The sequence below is a fragment of the Manis javanica genome, chromosome 5 (assembly GCF_040802235.1).
Source record: "Manis javanica isolate MJ-LG chromosome 5, MJ_LKY, whole genome shotgun sequence".
Classification (NCBI taxonomy): domain Eukaryota; kingdom Metazoa; phylum Chordata; class Mammalia; order Pholidota; family Manidae; genus Manis; species Manis javanica.
In genome coordinates this window covers 82,186,853-82,204,813 of record NC_133160.1, presented here as the reverse complement: position 1 = coordinate 82,204,813, position 17,961 = coordinate 82,186,853, and the positions used below count along the sequence as shown (strand labels likewise).

The window sequence follows — 17,961 nt, the reverse complement described above, 5'->3', positions numbered from 1 at the left end:
TAAAGACCTATCCGGGCTGGAGATCAATCCATTAGCTACAGACCAGTCAGCAGGGAGGCCTTTTAGTTTTGTTTAAGTGTTCTGAGCATTGATTTAGGACACTCACTGTGGCTCCAATTAATTTCGCTCTTTTTGAAAAACAACAGCCAAGAGTGCTCATGTTGCTGAAATATTGATATTTTGATGCCGTTCGTACTTTTTAATTCCTAGGAAGCTGCTATAGTACCTCTTGGTCTTGAAGTATGTAAGTAGAGCTCTCGTTAACTAGGCAGTGGTAAAAAGTGTGCATGTTGCTTTCTTCATTCCTGAAGCTTGCACTTTATGAAGCCGTTCCTAGAAGCTCCATGATGGCACTGTCATTCGTACTGGCTGAGACAGCTCTGAAAAACAGTTTGCTTCTGCATCTGTTTTTCTTTTGGTGAATAAAAATACTTTGTGTGCAGTATGGGCTTCTTTGCCTCCATTGTGTCCTGAGTTGAGAATGTACATTAAATAGATTACAAAAGGAATAGAAAATTCCATCTTAATTTGTTTTGAGATGATGTGAAAAGAGGCATATTCATAGTAATCTGACTGTGGAAAACCTCCACAAAGAGCATGTTCTTGGCTTTAAATAGAAATGCTGTCATTTTAAATATAAATGCTATGTCTACATAGCATGGATGCCCCAAGGCCATGAAGAATGCCTTTAACAATTTAACCTAAAAGGGATACATGAGAACATCCAGAAACACCAGGAGTTCAAGGTCGAATTTTAGGAGCAGGGGACAGACGACTTGGGACCACCCTTGCTAACAGCTGGCAGGTATCTAAGTACCTTCCCCAGAAGGAGGTGCTGTGTTTTCTAATATTTTCTGCAAAATATATTTTGCCCTTAAGTACTCTGATGACATGGTAAAGTGTTTCCTAGTTCATTGCTGAGTATTGGAATTTTATTCATTTATATTCTACTTCTCAAAAGATTTGAATGGCCACGATGAAACTGAAGTTGAGATTATGTTCAAATCTCATTCCTTCTACTTCTATGACACTTCATCTAAGGAGCAAACGTTACTCATCTGTAAAATGGGGATCCAACTTTGACGTTCTTCCCCATGTGGACACCTCTGGTGAGTTAATAGGTCTGGAAAACATGTGAACTGTCCAATGTTACACCCATGAAACACCATCAAAGGGCTGGACATCTTGGGGATTTGGGTCAGTAGTGTTTGGGGACTATATCAGTTCAGGCTCCGCTCGAGAACTGGAACCTGCTTACATTCCTTGCGTACATTGGTGTCAAGTGTGGAACAGCCTTTCTGGGACTGAGTGGCCCTACAGATTCTGGATGCCCCCCCTCAACTGCCCAGAACAAGAGATAAAAAAGAAAACCAGAAACATAGGTTGGTTTTAAATCAAAAGTTATTTTATTTTTAATATACCAGGAAAAAATAGTTCTTTTAATGTGAAATAAGCACTTGAAATAACAATTCCAACACTGCTGTGATTTGCTGAGGCTTACGTGGGTGGGCTTCTACCTGAACGTAGGCTCTGGGGGCCCTAAAAGGCTGAATCTTCTAGCAGTTCCCAAGAGAGGCACAAACTCCTGCCTGAACATGCCCGGACTGAAACAGATGTGCATGGGCCACACCATTAGGCTACTTCTGGAGTGTTCTTGACTTGTGTCCACTGGGAGAAGCAGCCTCAAGTGCCACCATGCAGTGGAAAATAACAGTATTCGATACCATGAGTTAGAATCCCTCAATCCTGGCCAAAATGGGTTCAAAATAAGACCCAGTTTTTTTTGTATCAGGAGTTTACTGAAATGTAGATTTGAGTTTGGATTTCCAGTGACTGCCCAATGTAAAACCAAGACGCCCTTATTGAGAGCCCCCCAAACCTATACACGGGGATGCTCCCACTGTCTCTTTAGTGCTAGAACAACTTGTTTTACTCTTTTAAGAAAGTGTAATTCAGGAGGAAGAGAATCCTGAGGATTAGTCCCCCCTTTCTATAGATGAGGAGAGTAACTGAGTAACTCACCAGGATTCTAGGCTCTGCACAGGTGCACTTACCCAGCCTCTTTAGCTACAGGTGCTCATAGTTACAGTCTGTCACAACTGGCTCTCAAGAAAATGCTGGAACTACACTGATGCTTGTTTTGCTTAAGTTATCAGGTACCAGTATAGAGGCCGTTGGTTCACTGGAAAACTGGGACCTAACACTTCATACTGATTGTCAGCAAAAAGGGAGTACGTTGCTTTATCAGCTCTCATGTTAACATGTGTATCCTACAGGCCAAACCCTGTAGTATATTCTTAGCAAAATCTCTTCTTGATGGTAATGGGTCTGAGGCACAAAGAATGAGGTCTTGCATATAAACATAGAAGGGCCCCAAGAACAACTGGAGAAAGCCGCAGGGCACAGTGGCTCACAGTGCTCTACCACCATCCCGAACTGATGGCAAAGTATCACCAAAACCAAAAAAGACTGGACTGATGGAAAGTTCTGAACCTTCATCATGAAATAGTCACGCAACTGTCCTTTTTAGGATGGAAACTTTTTCAGGGAAAGAAGTGTCTAGAAGAGACAGTCACGGACCATGCACATATGACTCAAGCCCTGAACTGTGCGAGGCAAAGCCTATCTGACCTCTTCCACTCTAACAGCTCTCCGGAACCAAGGCAACTGTGTTAAGGAATCATTGACCAAGCCAGAAAAAATCCCTCACAATGTGCTGGAGGTGACTTAGTTTTGTGACACATACAGACTCTAGGGAAAGGCTCTTTTAGTCAAATAAAGACAAGATAGCAACCCAAGCGTGTTCTCTCTCACAGGTAAATTCAGCAGTCTGGGAATGAGGCCAGACTTCTGGAGCATTCTACTCCAGTGTAGTTGACTCCAGGTGCTTTGTTACTCTTATGTGACAGGTCTTATCTTCTCATGACGCCACATGTGATTTTTAAAAAATTCTAGGGAAAAAAACTCCCTTTCCCTAGAAGGGTTGTTCTGTTCAGTTCTACAAAAGCCCCTCACAAATGAAGTTTCTGACTCAGTCCAGAGCTACGTTAGTAGAGAGGTGAAGTGAGGGGGCTATAACCCATCCTTTCTTTCCTCTTAAGCAACCTGTTACGCATTTTCCCTCCCCACTTGCTTTTGTACAGGAGTGTGATCACGATGGGAACCAATTAGCTGGGATGGTAACTTCAGTACATGATGTTAATTTGGTACTTTGGTCTGGCATTGACTATGGATAATAAAGTAGTTGCTCTTGTTTCATTAGCAAAACTAAAAGGTGCAGATAAAGCCTGCCGATCTATGAATAGAGCATCTCTCACTGGAATGCTTTTCACTGCAAACTCATACACTTGCAGCTGTTTAGGCCTCATTTATCTGTTTGCATGTACTCATATATGAAATGAAGGATTTTTTTTCTTTTTCTTTTTCAATCCAGGAATGTTTTTGCCATAGTAGAATTGGAATGCTGTGTTAAATCTTCAACAGAAAGGTAATCTATTGCAGCATAGTGGGGCAGCTATAAAAACATACCTGCCTGAGTTTTTCTGGAATGTTAACTGACAGGATTATCTGTGTGGCAGTCAATTCTCTGGTAGGTTTCAGATTTGCTTTGAGATAGTGGTTCAGCCTCATATCTTGATATTGTTAAGTAGTTAAAGCTAAGATGTTAACAAACATTGTACTGAACCTGAAATACCAGAATTTTGTTTTTTCAAATGTGTGGGGTTTTTTTTTTCCTTCCATGATAAATGTTGGAAATGCCTCAAAAATATTTACCTAATTTAAGAACTATTAGACATTCAGCCTGTAAACCAAAGTTCCAAATTATCTTACAAGTGAACACAAGTATGGTCTATGTTCATTTCCTTATTCTAACCTGCAATAAAGAATCAATGATGAACCAATGGATTAAATAATTAAATCAACCAGATAAGCCCTAACTGGTCCTTCAATTAAACTCAAGTCAGCTGATTTTTGGCCTTTTCCCCATTTTAATTATTCTGCTCATTTTGTTATAAGAAAAAAAAGCTTATTGCACAGAATCAAGTATTTTCAAAGCTCAAAATAACATTATTTGCATCCTAAAAATCTGTTAGCTGTTAGAGCTCATATCAATTTTTTCCCTAAAAAGAATACATTCTTCCCGTTGTTTCTCATCTATGAACCAGTGTCAAAACATCACAGACCGTTCACAATTATTAAACACAGATGTAACAGCTTTCCTCTGTGGCACCCCCTTACCCCCGACCCGGTCTATCAGTCATCACTTAGTTTGCATGGATTCTTTGTTCATTGTTAAAACCATTCACATGGAATGGAATAAAACTTTATTCTTTTAAATTCCACACACAAGCAAGATGCTGAGAAAGCCCTTGTCATCTCTGACAGAGAAGCAGAGCAGCTCTGTTTCATGAATGACAGCACAATTAAAGCTAAAATAATATAAAAATAATTTGAAAAAATCCCTTTTTCTGTACACTCTCAAATAAAGGAAGGAAGATAAACAATAGTTTTTTTTTCCTGCTAGCCAGAAAATGTTTCTATTCATTTAGGCTTTGATGTCCAGTGTACCCCACATCTGTGTGCATATATGTGTAGTTACGTGTGTATAAACTACTCAGTGTACTAGCCACTAATCTTTTCATCTAGTGTGTCTAATCATTAAGCTACCTAACCAATTAGAATACTATTATATCACATTGAACAACTTTACATAATTGGTTCTTTGAAATACTAGGAATGTTTACACACTTATTTGGCTTGTAAAGGACTGAAATATTACAGATAGTATTATATTCTAGTTTTTTTTTAAAGAATATGGCTCTTAATAAATTGATTTTCTGAGTTCCAGAGTGAAAGTCCCTTTTAAAAGATTTCTGAAGCTGACTTGAAGCGGGCAGAACATCTTCTGATTTGGCCAAAAATATGACAAGTATTTTACATCACTTAAAATTTGAAGGATAAGTCTATAGAGGGCCCTTTGTGGTCAACTATTCCAGTCAAACTTGCCATGAAGTGTTTGTTGAAGTATCTCCACTTTACCAGCAGAGGGCACTTTACACACCTCTACATTGCTTAGGGAGCAAATGCAGATGGTGTAGAAACACAGTGTTCATCCAATCATCAGGAAGAGCCCTGCAGATTTTCAAAATTCACAAAAATATAGAAAACATGGACTGTACCACAGGGTTGCATTTGGAAAGTTTTGAGTATGTGTGAACTCACTCAGGGAGGGGTATGCATACTGTTTGTCTATTGTATTGATCTCCCAGCTCGCTTTTCTGACCGTTCCCTTTCCCAGCTCCAGAATGGTATTGGGCTGAACCTTTTTGTACAGGGAGCACAGAATCCATTTTAAAAATAATTTTTAAATTTTACTTTTTCTATTCTGTATTTACTCTGTTCAAAAGCCTGGAGCGACAGAACCAAGGAAAATGCTTCTTATCTAATTTAGGATCAGAAATTATAGTTCACCTATCAGAGCTGCTCCGAGATGGAGCTACCCCTTTAGCAACTGGCTGCATTGTTTCCATCCTTCCAGGAAGAACCCTGGGGAAAAAACATTGTGCCCCTTTGGTTTGGCACATTCACCAGCCTGAGGCTGTGCGGTGAAGGGGAAAATACGCCTTTCTCTCAGTGGAAATAATAGTTGTTTATATCCAGTTTCATAAGAGGTGATTAAGACATCTTTTCTCATGGGGCTGCAGCTTAACACTTCTTAAAAAGGCTTTAATTTTTGCAAAAGCATTACTGTCCAAGGTATATGTCTATATGTCCTGTGTCTCTTCCACTGGTATCTGCTCTGTTGGCTCCAGTTTAGTGTCAGAAAATATTAGAAGTATCGTGTGTGTGCGCACGCAGTTTCTCACGTAAACGTTCATCCTTAGAGAAATATAACACTTAACTATTTTTTCTTTCCGCTTAGTGTTAATAGCCTTTGTTTGCCTTCAATTTCTCTCTCTCTGCCTCTGGCTCCTTTCCTTCTCATGTGTCCTAGAGTTGTCAGATAAAGAGGGATCGGGGTCTTCCAGCAGCAGTCCTTTGAGATGGAGGTGCACTCAGTGAGTCCTCACCCATAAAGGATCATAAACTTACTGGGTCAAGTCAACCTAATTTTCCCTAAGCTGCCTTGGGTTTTGTGTTTGCTCATGTGTTTTGTTGTAGCTGCACCATATGTGATTCCTTGTGCCATTTTTCTTTTGTCTATTATTTTTCTTGATGACCCTGAGCTATGGCTTCCTCCTCAGTTCCAACACTACTCAGCCTTTGTGGTTTTCCTCATCTTGCCGATGTAGGCCTCAAAGAAGAAGTGGCAGAAGAGCACAAGGTAGCTGAGGTACATGAGTGAGGACCAGAAGATGTTCTGAAAGTGAGAGTAACACTGGTCCTGCTGCATCCAGGAGAAGACCAGATAGTTAATGACACAGCCCACCAGCATCTGAGTGATCTGGGACAAGGTGATGAACATGGCAAACTTCCGGGACACTCGGAAACCTGCCGCTCGCAAGGCATAGTAAGAGTACATCACGGCGTGCACGCCATAGTTCATAGTCATGAACCAACCCCCCCCGGCAACCATGTCCTTGTAGGAGTACCAGGAGTACAGGAGCACAGTGATGTGGTGGTACCAGTGCAGGAAGATCAGCTTTTGCTTCCTCAGAATAATGAATATTGTATCTCCTGAAAGACAAAGAAGGGAAAGCATGGACATGAACCCCTCAGCCATGACACAGTGATGATTTTTGCAAGGAGGTAAGTAAGCATCCTGATTTAGTACTTGAGAGTGAGATGCACTGGGTTAGAATCCTGCACTGACGTGTACCTGCTCTGTGACCCTGGGCAAGTTACTTATGCTCACTGTCTTCCCGTTTCCTGATCAGTAAAGTGGGGATAAGAATGGTAGTAACAACAGTAGCTTGGAATTGTATGAAGATTAAATAGAACGATCAACATGCCCTCTTGGCACATGGTAAACACTCCACAGATGTTACTTTCAAAAAGATGTTTTACACAAAATTTTAATTAATTTTTGATCTGTGAGGGACATTAGCAACCACTTTGCCTGATTTCTAACTCAGCCATACATTTAGGATATATCAGTTGGAAGCCAGATGGCGTGTCTAGAATTCAAGTGCCTAGCAAAATAAAGGCCTCTTCAGAGTAGTAAAGCCATTTTTGGGGGGCAGTGATGACAACAGGTATTCCTTAAAAACTTATCTTTGTAAGCTCCCTGCAAAAAGATGTGAAACCTTTACATACGGCAGTCAGAAAACTAAAATTTAAACAAAAGGGAATAAACAGAAAAGAGAACAAGAGTCATCTTCTACCATATGTGCTGAAGATGGTAATTGAAATATTTTATACCAATGAATCAAGTGATAAAAACTGAGAATGACACCCATTTTCTTTTGGAATTTCCTATGAAGAAGCTTCTCAGGATCTATCACAAACTTTGCTAATATCCCTTTGAAGAAAATGACTACTGTTCCTAAGGTGTGGAATTTGTATTAGCTAGAATTATGCTCAGGTAGATAGATGCTACCTTAGGGACTCTGAAAAATAACACTACAGAACACTTACGCAAAACTGTCTGAGGAGCAAGCCCAGTAACAAATACCTCTATTTCCATTAACAAGTATGGAAAAAGGGGAAGAGACACTGGGTTGTGGGATGGAACTGGGAGGTCCCTCTTCTTATTGTGAAATGTAATTAAGCACGAGGGGAATTAGTACTTATCCTTGTCTTATCCTTCCCACTTTATGGAAGCCCTACAAATTTGGCACTAAGGTCAAAGAATGCTGGGCCTTGGAAAAACTTTAAAGGTTCTGATGGCCATGGTTGGACTAACAGAGGTGGGTGCCCCATTTAATTCAGCAGGAGCTATTAGTTTATTTCCCTGCTGAATTGTTAAACATTACTATTTCATATTTGTTTAGAACAGAAAAGGAAACTTGCCATTAGCTGTATTTCTGAACATATTATAAAATTTGAAGCCCTTTTTTTTCTTATGAGATGCCTGGCATACTATAGCTATAATTGGCAGGCAGACTGATTATGATCTGTGGTGACGGTAACTCTCAGTTGTATACCTCAGGGACAAAACTGATTCCAGGAGACCAGGGTTGACATCTTAGTGTTAAACTGTGCTATTTTTCTGTGCCAGTCAAACATCCACTATTGCTGTGTAATTTATACTCTGTGCTTCTCTCCCCTCTGTAGAATATAATGTAGACACAATAATTACAGCCCACCTTTGTTCACAGTAGAAATAAGATAAAAGCCCAAGAATTGTATGTTAAAAAAATACTTAGTCATTCATAATTGAGATGTTTTTTATGAGTCTCTAAGCATGAACTAAAATGTCCCATACAATATCCAGACACACTGTAATAAAAGTTATTTGCTATAAATAAGCATTTCATCCTTTTTAATTCTTTAGATTTAATTTTAATTCTATCATCACTTTTATATTAAAACTTTACTGTCTAAAGAACAATTTCAGTGTGAGGAGAGTAATGTGGGACAAAAGTCAGACCTCATTAGAAGGGACTAAATGGAGTGGAACCCACAATTTTAGAACTGAGAATGGCTTTGTGTTATTCCTGTCTGAGTGGGGTATGAGCCTCGAGACACACTATACGTTTCCACTTACTATGGGCAAGTGGGGGCAAGGGACATATCATGAAATCTTCAAAACCAAATTAATTTGAATTCACTTAATTTTTTTCGGAATAGACATGCAGGATGGTAGATGGAGTAATGAAGATCAGTATCTTCCAGTAATGGCCCTGGAACCTCTCAGGACTGCCACTTCAATGCCGTGTCAAGGTTAGAGTTGCGAGGGGGACCACAGACCCGGAGAATGTCAGTTTCTTTGGTGCGAGGGGAAACGGGTGGAGCTCCAGAAGGGCCCCCAAGACTTCCCATGGTTCTTTTGATATTGTAGCTGAGATGGGTCAGTCAAGCCACTCTGGCTGTTAGGAATTATTTTTCCTCTGCAGAAACCACAAAGTATCACACTTGATTTGTCATGAGCCAATCATGTCAAGATACTGTATTTACAGTCCTGCCAAAAGCTACAGTAACCTAAAAATGCAAAATAAAGATAGGAACTGTGTGGGGGATGTTGGCCAACCAATCGTTCTTGGCCAAAGGTTCAGCTGGCATTACGGACAGGATGTCGGCCAAGTGTAAGCAGTGGGGCTTCTGACTCTTGAATGTTTCACGTCACATACTCTAGCTACCCCTGGCTCATGCTGTCTTACAAGAACTCGCTTACAGGCGGGGCCTGGTGTTTTCCTACCTCAGTGTCCCTCCTGTTGTACCTTTCTGCCCATGTGTCTGTTGGTCTCTGTGCAGCCATGGAGAAGTCGGTCAGCATTTTCAAGCCCCAGGGTGCCTCCAGCCGCCAAAAGGCAGAGAGCCCACTGTGTGTGTGGTTTATCACGGATGGCTGCGCCCCTCTGCAGAGTTAGCTGGAGCTCTGCTGAGTCAGAGTTTCAAAGATAATGACAAGCTCAACTGAGCAAGGACCTAGACTCGGAGCAGATGTTTCCAAGTTTTAACAAAACCCATCTCAGCAGGTTTTGATAAACTCAAAGAGTAGGTGCTCAAAGATTTTTGGCACACAAAGCAGGTTGGAGGCTCTCTTCTCACTTGTTCTAGTACATTGTAACCCTATAATTCACTAGAACGAGATCGTTTTCTGCTAAAGACTTTTGTGAAGGGGAGAACTGGAGTTAAGTGTTTGTTGGGTAGAGAGTTTCTGCTGAGAAGATGAGAAAGTGTTGGAAAGGATGGAGGTGATGATTGCATAGCAATGCAAATATGCTTAATGCCACAGCCCTGTATACTTAGAAATGGTACATTTTATGTTATGTATATTTTGCCACAATTAAAAAAGTTAGTGAAACTCCAAGCATGTGGGTTTTGGGGGTGGGGAATAAAAATTTCAGTACTAAATATGGAACAACTATTCTTTCTCACAAGACCGTTTCTTTCTGCTGCACATAAGGGAGTCTAGAATCTTAGAATTGAGAAGCAGAACTTGGGACCTAAAAATAGGAAAGTTCTAAGTAATCCAAATGGATAATCTTCCTTTAAAAGGAATTTAGCTTCCAAAATGAACAAAAAGACATCCAAGCAAGTATGTTCACTAAATTAGGGCTAGGGTCTGCCTATCCACACTCTCCACTGGCACTGATTTCTGGGTCTATCTTGATTTAGCAGTTTACCTTGGGAAGGCCAGTGCCAAATGAGCTCCAGAATATTTGGAAGAACAACAGTCACATTTTAAAATTGTAAAAGACCATGAAAATATCTGTATAATGAATCTGAAACTGCATGAATTATTTGTGTTACTGAGTAGCCTCATTAAAGAACTTTGTCAAGTTAGGATTTTATTTTTTTCTGCACTTCAGCCCCTTGTCAACACTTCAATCTCATGTTTTACTTGTGAAGAAATGGATTAGTTGACAGCCAACCCACAAACTACTGTGAATAAGGCTTCTCCAAGGAAAGGGATTATCCATCCAGTGACATAAGGGGCTAGAGCACAGATCCTTCTGGGCTCAAGAGGGACAAATTGTGTCAGTTATAAAGTCTGCACTGTGACTGTAGGAAGTGGCCTGTTTGGGCCTAGATGAAATCATCTGATGACAGATGATTAAGTAGCATCATCAGGACCATCACCCTAACAAGACAGAGGATGAGAGCTTTGACAAATGCCTCTGAGTCTTGCACTGATGGTTCTTGCCTAGGAATCCTAACTGTTTGCATCTTAAACTCAATTTCAATCTGGAAATATAAGTCAGGAAGACAGACAGCACAGGTCTACTTATGTCTCTGAAGGAAAACGGCCTCTATGGATAGGCTGGGATGGTTCTTCAATAAATGATTCCTTCAAAACATAGAAGAAACTATTTTAATTTTTAAGTGCCCCAATACAACTGGATATAACTCAGAGCACTGACAAGTAGCCCTTGTAGGGAAAAGGCAGTTCTAGAAACAAAGGCTGGGGTTGCTCCTTTGCAATTTGAGGCTTAAGGGCCAGAAGCATAAAGGCACCATTTTTTTTTTTAATTGTAGAGAGTAGTAAGGTGGAAACTGTGAAAGTGTTGGGGGTGGCATGTAGGGCAGTCATGTGTTTCATGCATTCTGTATTCATATATCTGTAGCTGTTCTTTAGCAAAAACAATAGAGGGGATTAATAAGGATACTTGTTATACTGCATAAATTAAAAGCCAGGGGAACATGACATTTGTCAACTTAAATAATTCTTTAACTTTAATAATATATGAATTTATTTTAAAGGAAAACACCACAATATCCCAGGAGAAAGAACACATGCTCACATTCTCATATCAATTCCAGTTTGAGAAAAAGTAATATGACTTAGAAAAGCTATGAATCTAAGTAAAAAAAGAATCACTACAAATGAAATATATCTGCAACACAATCTTTTATCTATAAATGAAAACACAAAATTAAGTCATCTTCATACAATTTTGACATTCCTCAAAATACATCTATAGACTTAGGCATTGTCTGTAACTCTGAGTTTAAAAAGCACTTCTCTGGCCTAAGATTTTGTAACCAGAGGTCCCAATTCAAATATAAAACAGCCTCTTGGGACCTGGTTCATAAAATTTGTATTATTAATTTTTTGATAAGAAGTAGCCATTCCATTTCAGCTCCTGTTAAATGCCTGGCTCATGGTGGGTGCTTAATATAAATATAATAAAAGGATGAGTAAATTCACACTAAGGCATTTCACTTTAAGACTGTTTTTCAAAGGCTTAATGTGGGCGTGCACATGCACAATAATGATGTAGTAATGCTGGACCATGTAGAGTACCCGTCTGCATACCCCTGGCCCCTCTCAGGAAGGTTTTCAGAAGAAGTTTCCTTCCACTGTTCCTCCCTTATCTTTGACTTGGGAACACAATGGTCAAACCAACAGTTCATACCAACTGCCAGCTCTTTGCAGGCAGCAGCTGTATAGCACCTAGTAAGAAATGGATAGGTTGCTGACACATTGGAGACCTCATATCCTTTGTGCACAGACATAGGACGTGAACTAAGGGGCACCTTATGGAAAGACTATTGATAGCTTATCTTGCAGGTGGCTTATAATGAACTTACAACCCCTAAACCCCTTTTTAGGAGAAATGGGAGACAGAACACAATCTATAATTAAGTATTTTGAACTAAATATAATTTTTAATTCCAAATAAAGATGGAATTAATTGTACTGATTAGGAATCATTAAGAATAATATAATTCTTAATTTTTACCACAGGATGGATAGGTGTTCCCTAAGGATCTATGCCAGTTTGCAAGATGAAAGCCAGCACTGCTCATGGATAAGCTCAGAGCTTTACTGTCACCAGTGGATCCCTTTCTCCGGCAATAGAGGTATTTTCTAGGGGACTATGTCCATGTCAAATCCTTGCCACTTAATTTTTCACTATTTCTGCTAATCTATGCCACACTTATATTTAAAACCATTAAGAGTTGAAATAAAATCCTTAGGAATCTACACATATAAGCCAGTATTTTGGATTAAGTTCTAGAAGGTGAATTACTTTCCTCTTCTCCAAGGCTCCAAATTACACAACACTAGACATCAACTCTTAATACTTGTTAATGAGAACATGAGGATACCCAAATGAAAAGCTTAATTTCCTAGTCTGAATCCTAACTCCAGAAAATATGCTTTGCTACGGAACTGGGAAATGGCTATGTTATTTTCCCCCATATTCTAATGTTGGCTGAGCTGTTAATGGGCCTGAGAGAAAGGGCTATGTAAATTTTATAAGCCCCTAGAAGGCTATTTTGAGTTGTGCTTGGAAATCTGCATGTTCTATGTAAACAATTTTGCTCTTCATAGGCACAACATGTAGCTATTTAAAAGGAGACAAGGAGGGGAGAGAGAAAAAGAGAGTGGAAGTTCACCAAGACCTCAGACTCATCAATTGTAACTTTCATGCAAGCAACAAAACAGGACCTTCAAGTTGTTTGTTTCTTTGTGTATTTTAACTAAATACTGTGAGTGGGTAACTACAAAGTGGGGAACGGGAGGTGGAAACGGAAGAGAAGACACTCACCTAGCTCGGGTGCTTTGCTTAGCACAAACGCATAAGCCCAGAACTTGCTGACAGGTCCATTGTAAAAACTCTGGTCACAGACTGACTGCTTCAGGCCCTTGGTCATCAAAATGTACACCATATAAGCACCAGTTCGAAGAGCACCGAATATACTTCATAATGAAAAGAGAAAAGAAACAACATTCAGGAAAATAATTCCAATTCTGACATTCACCATACTTAGAAGACTGCCTGCAATTGGCGGGAAATAGGTACAGATGAATCATAATAATTTGCATTTACCCAGAAGCATTTTAAAAATGTTCTGTAAACAGGAGCAAGAAAACTTCTCAGAGCTTTATTCTGAAGACCACACACAACGCCACTTCTTCTTCATCAATGTTCCAAAAGGAGGTCATGGAAAAGGGGAATGGACCCCGGGAAGGATCTTATTAAGAACTCTGGCAACCTTTGTGTTTCAGCTTGACAACTGCCTCTTAAGAATGAGATGGGGTTGGCTGAAAACTCTTGGAATTATCTCAATTCTGTCCCTACATCCTATCATTCTTCAAGTTGCCCTCACCACCACTCTATTCCCTGAATATCTGGTTTTCAGCCAACTCTTCCTCTGTACTTGATGGGCCCTATCAGTCCAGACATGCTTGCCCTCTCCTCAGGCTCCTGTGGCAGACTCTGAATCACTCTGCTTGGTCACCCCTTTCCACTCTCTTACCTACCTTCCTCACAGAGGCCAGAAGGAGAAGTCTTAGCCCTAATGCCACCTCCTCCAGGAAGCCTATCCAGGCTCACTCCTTTGAGTTCCCCATAACTTCATACTAACCCTGCTCAAACCCTGTTCTTCAATGCCCTGTAATACATTTGCCCCCACATAGGCATAGGTGCTCAAAGACTGTTGAAAAATAAACCGACAAGAAATTTTTGTCAGGGAGCTGCTAAGGGAACAAGAGAGCTCTGGAACACAAGAATGGTGCACCCCTGAAGCATGAACGGTCATGGCGACTGAGCGAGCAGCCTCCATCATGGGGTGAGTCCTCAGGCATGCGCCCTAGACCCAGCGAACACATGTGCCTGAACAGTGAACTGGCTGATCGTGTGGGGAGGTGTGCTTACCCATGCCTTTTCTGGCAGCACCCCCTTATAGGTTCTAAGTCAGTGAGAAGAGAGACGAGTGAACAACTGTGGAAATGAGCAGCAGCCTCACCAAACCAGGGATAGAAGGGTTCCTTTCTCTTCAGAGGCACTATCTTTAATTTAAAATGTCTCAGGAGTTGCTCCAGAATAAGTCCTTCCACTGGGTTACCCTGTCCATAAACAAGTGTCCACCAACTAGAGCTATAGGTCAACTTTGCATGTAAGGTAATGAAGTTGAATTTCTGGCAACTGTCTGTTAAGTTGGGACTTGGTAAGCAGCTTCTCTAATGTATACGGCCTACATTAAATGAAGTTATTCTTTCCAGTGTATAAAACAATCATGCATAGGATTATTGGTGTCATTTTGTAGTTGTAGATCCTATTTTATCCTTCAGTCGTTTCCCGCTGCACTTAGAATGAATGCCCCAACTCCTCAACAGGACCTACAAGGCCCTGAATGGCCCTTTGCTGCCTCATCCCCACCTTACCCCCTCCATTCTCTTTCTGCTCCTGAGCGCCAATCATTCCAGCACTCTCCGGTGTTTGGCCTTAGGACATTTGCATATGACATTTCCTATTCTTGGGGAGCTTTCCACCCTGTGCAATCCAAGGCTGCTTCTTCTCACTTTCTTATCCCAAGGAAATGTCCCCTCCTAGTGGAATGACCTAAGCCTTTCTAGTCAATAAACTGTCTTAATTTGGGAATGGGGACTTGGATTGCACTGGTAAAGTCAAGTAATAGAGAATGATCTGTTATCTGATTTGATTTTTTATGTGTTGTCTTTACTAAATTTTAGTATGAAAAGTTGCCATCATCACCAAATTAAGGCCATAAGAATATGAGGCACTTTGATTTGCTGCTATGGAAGGTAATACAGAAACATGGACGAGGCACTTCCACCAAGCATATGTAGCAGACACTGTTGGTTGCCTGTTTAAGAGTCAAGTCCCTTTCTCCTCCTCCATATTAAGAGAATCCTGATTTTGTCCAGGTTGCCTCTTTCATGATTCCCCAAGGAAGGTCGACCTTATCTTCAATTTAGGAGTAAATCCTAATTTCCTAAGCAAGTTTTAGCAATCCTATTTCTCTTACAGCAATTTGATAGGGTGGACAGTAACTCAATTCTAGCTAGCGTGATGTGAGGAGAAGGATGCTGGTGGCTTTGGGGGAAGGTTTCCTTACTCTTTACCACATACTGCTTGGACATGCAGCAGTCTTGTCACAACCAGGAGGGAGCTACCTTGAGGACAGAGCTAACTCAGAGAGGATGGCAAAGTATTCTTTCAAGATGTGACTGAGTTGCTGAATGAACCAATCTTTCAGTGACTGTGAAGAAGACCTTTTGTTTTTGAGATAAAACTTGTTATGGTATAAGCCACCTATGGTATAAGCCACTTCGAGTTTTGCTTTTCGTTACTTGCGCCCAAAGTATCCAGTGGATGTAACCTACAAGACCTGATTTTCAGTAGACTTTTATACTTGTTAACATTTTCTGGCTATAAAATATATCTCATCATAGCTATTACTGGTGAGCCACTTACTACATCAGTTATCTGCTTTCCAGAGACCATTGGGAGATACGCCAGTGGCTTTTGTACAAGCCAACAGCAAAGAAACACACAAATGACACTTTCAGTATGAATTAGGCTCTCCGCTCATTAGCCATAGATCTGACTTCTCTGGGCGATCAGCACACTGTGCACAGCAGGCGCCTCCCTGCTGACCCCAGCCCACCAGAGCAGGAAGCAGAGCCCTTTGTCTACTTTGCTTTGCTGCTGGACTGTTGCTTCACATGAGAGTGGACCCAGGGAAAGCACCTCTCAAAAATCACTGTAGTTTAACTATACCCCATTTCTTTAAGTATCGGCACTGTTTAATTTATTCTTTCAATTGTTAAATATTTATTGGCAATGCTCTAGATTCTAGATGCTGGGGTGACAAGAGTTAACAGGCCTACTCTGCCTGGTGGTGATGCTGGTCCTAGAAGACTTGAGAGGAAGTGGTATTTATGTGAGGGATAAATAGGCATTCAAACCTGGAGGACAGGGGTACAAGGAGGACTTTTCAGAGCATGATAGAATTGAAAACTTAGATATCATGGTGACCCTCAATATTGCTGGCAGCTAAGTGTAAGGCACGTATTATTGTCCCATATCTGGACATAAGCCTCACTCCCCACACTTTAAACAATAAGGCTGACTCAGAGCAGAGGACAGTACAGTTTTCAGGGAAACCGGTAGTGCCAGTCATGGGCCTGCGAGCCTGTGGGCAAAGGCGCTTTGTTGTGATGTGGTGATGCTCCTGCCGGGAGCTGTCCGGAGCTGCTTGGCTGGTGGGATGACTGTTGTGGGAAGCCAGTATTCTGTCCAGGTGTATCTCAGCCACTGCACACTGTGGAACCATGTGGCTTTTTAATATAGCTGGGCACAGGGCCCCTTAGGCTGTGTGATACATTACCAAAATATACTTGAATGGAGGAGGCATTTTTTTCCTCCCTAACTTGTATCACTTTGAGACAAACATGCAGCGTATGTGCTGCACCCCCCGAGTTCCCATGGCAGACATTGCTAATCGAACCTGACACTCTTTGTGGCCACAACTGGATACAGCATCAATGTCCTCAACCACCCTGAGCCACTGCCAGGAGGTTGGAGCTGCAGGATGCAACCACTGCTCTCACTTACTGGTTTCAGGACCTGGCAAACAACTCCCTGACTTTATTCATCTGAAATGATAGTAATACTGACTTGCAGACTAATTCTATGAATTTTATAAGACAATGTAAGTAATTATTAGCATAGAGCCTAATATATAGGTGCTGAATAAAACAAATTTTTTATTCTTCTTCTTTTATTACTTACTTTTGTTATTATTTCTACTTTACTTGGTCTATCCTTCAAAATTGAAAGTCACTTTTATCTCTATTCTGTCAGGTCAGAGAGGTTAAGGTTAAGTACCCCAATCAAAAGTCAAGGAAACTGATACACAGAATTTGATTTCCACTAATGGTTGTTCATGTTATTAAGTGTTTCATTGTTGAGTGTGTATTGTTAACTGCTTTATTTCCTGAGCCAACTGTTTACAAAACTGAGCTAGCAAATTCCCAATACGATGTGAAATGAGCATTTTCACAGAATCTTTTGGAGAGCTTATTGGTATTGAAAAGCATCTGGTTCATGTGAAATCTATCTTTTGATCATAGGATAAAGATCATTCTAAGTCCAGGGCCTCAAAGAAGCTGAGAGTCTGGGCCACTGCGTTTAATGAGGGCAGATGACTAATACATCACATGCCTTTTCCCAGCTGTAAGGTCACACAGGCATCTTTTTTTTTTTTAAGAAATATATCACTTTTCTTGTCTAAGTCTAGTTTTGATTGTAACAGTCCACGGAACAGGAGAGAGCTCCGTGGGAGGAAGCTGTGATGTTACATTAGGTACAATGCAGCAAGGAAATCTGGAGGAAATCACAGCCCTGAGTAGCCAACATGCCACTTCTCAAATGAATGTTCTGGATTCCTTGGCAGGAAGAAGGCTGTTTCTTCATCATTAGCCATTTGTCACACCATGCCCTCAAGGAGGTGCCAAGAATGCCCCCTGGAATGTTAATTGTGAGACTCTTGGAGTGGGGAAGAGAAACTTCTCTTTTGTACTATATTCATTTCTGCACTGTTTGATTATTTTAAAGCAAGCATATATATATATTAGATTGAAAATTATAAAAA

At 40.7% G+C, this 17,961-nt stretch overlaps 1 protein-coding gene across 4 annotated transcripts in view; it reads right to left on the bottom strand.

Annotated features, from left to right (window-relative positions):
- Positions 1–1,367: 1,367 nt before the first annotated feature.
- The window catches only part of ELOVL6 (ELOVL fatty acid elongase 6), a 151,981-nt gene continuing 135,387 nt past the window's right edge, over positions 1,368–17,961 (bottom strand). For 3 of the 4 annotated variants that reach the window (XM_017676120.3, XM_017676121.3, XM_017676122.3), the window contains exons 3-4: positions 13,107–13,258; positions 1,369–6,678 (exon numbers count right to left, since the gene is read on the bottom strand). In XM_017676120.3, coding sequence (XP_017531609.1) covers positions 6,254–6,678; positions 13,107–13,258 — 577 coding nt within the window. In that variant the 3' untranslated portion in view covers positions 1,369–6,253. Of the gene's footprint in view, positions 6,679–13,106; positions 13,259–17,961 lie in introns of all 4 variants that reach the window. The other variant, XM_073237176.1, reaches the window with a different exon arrangement.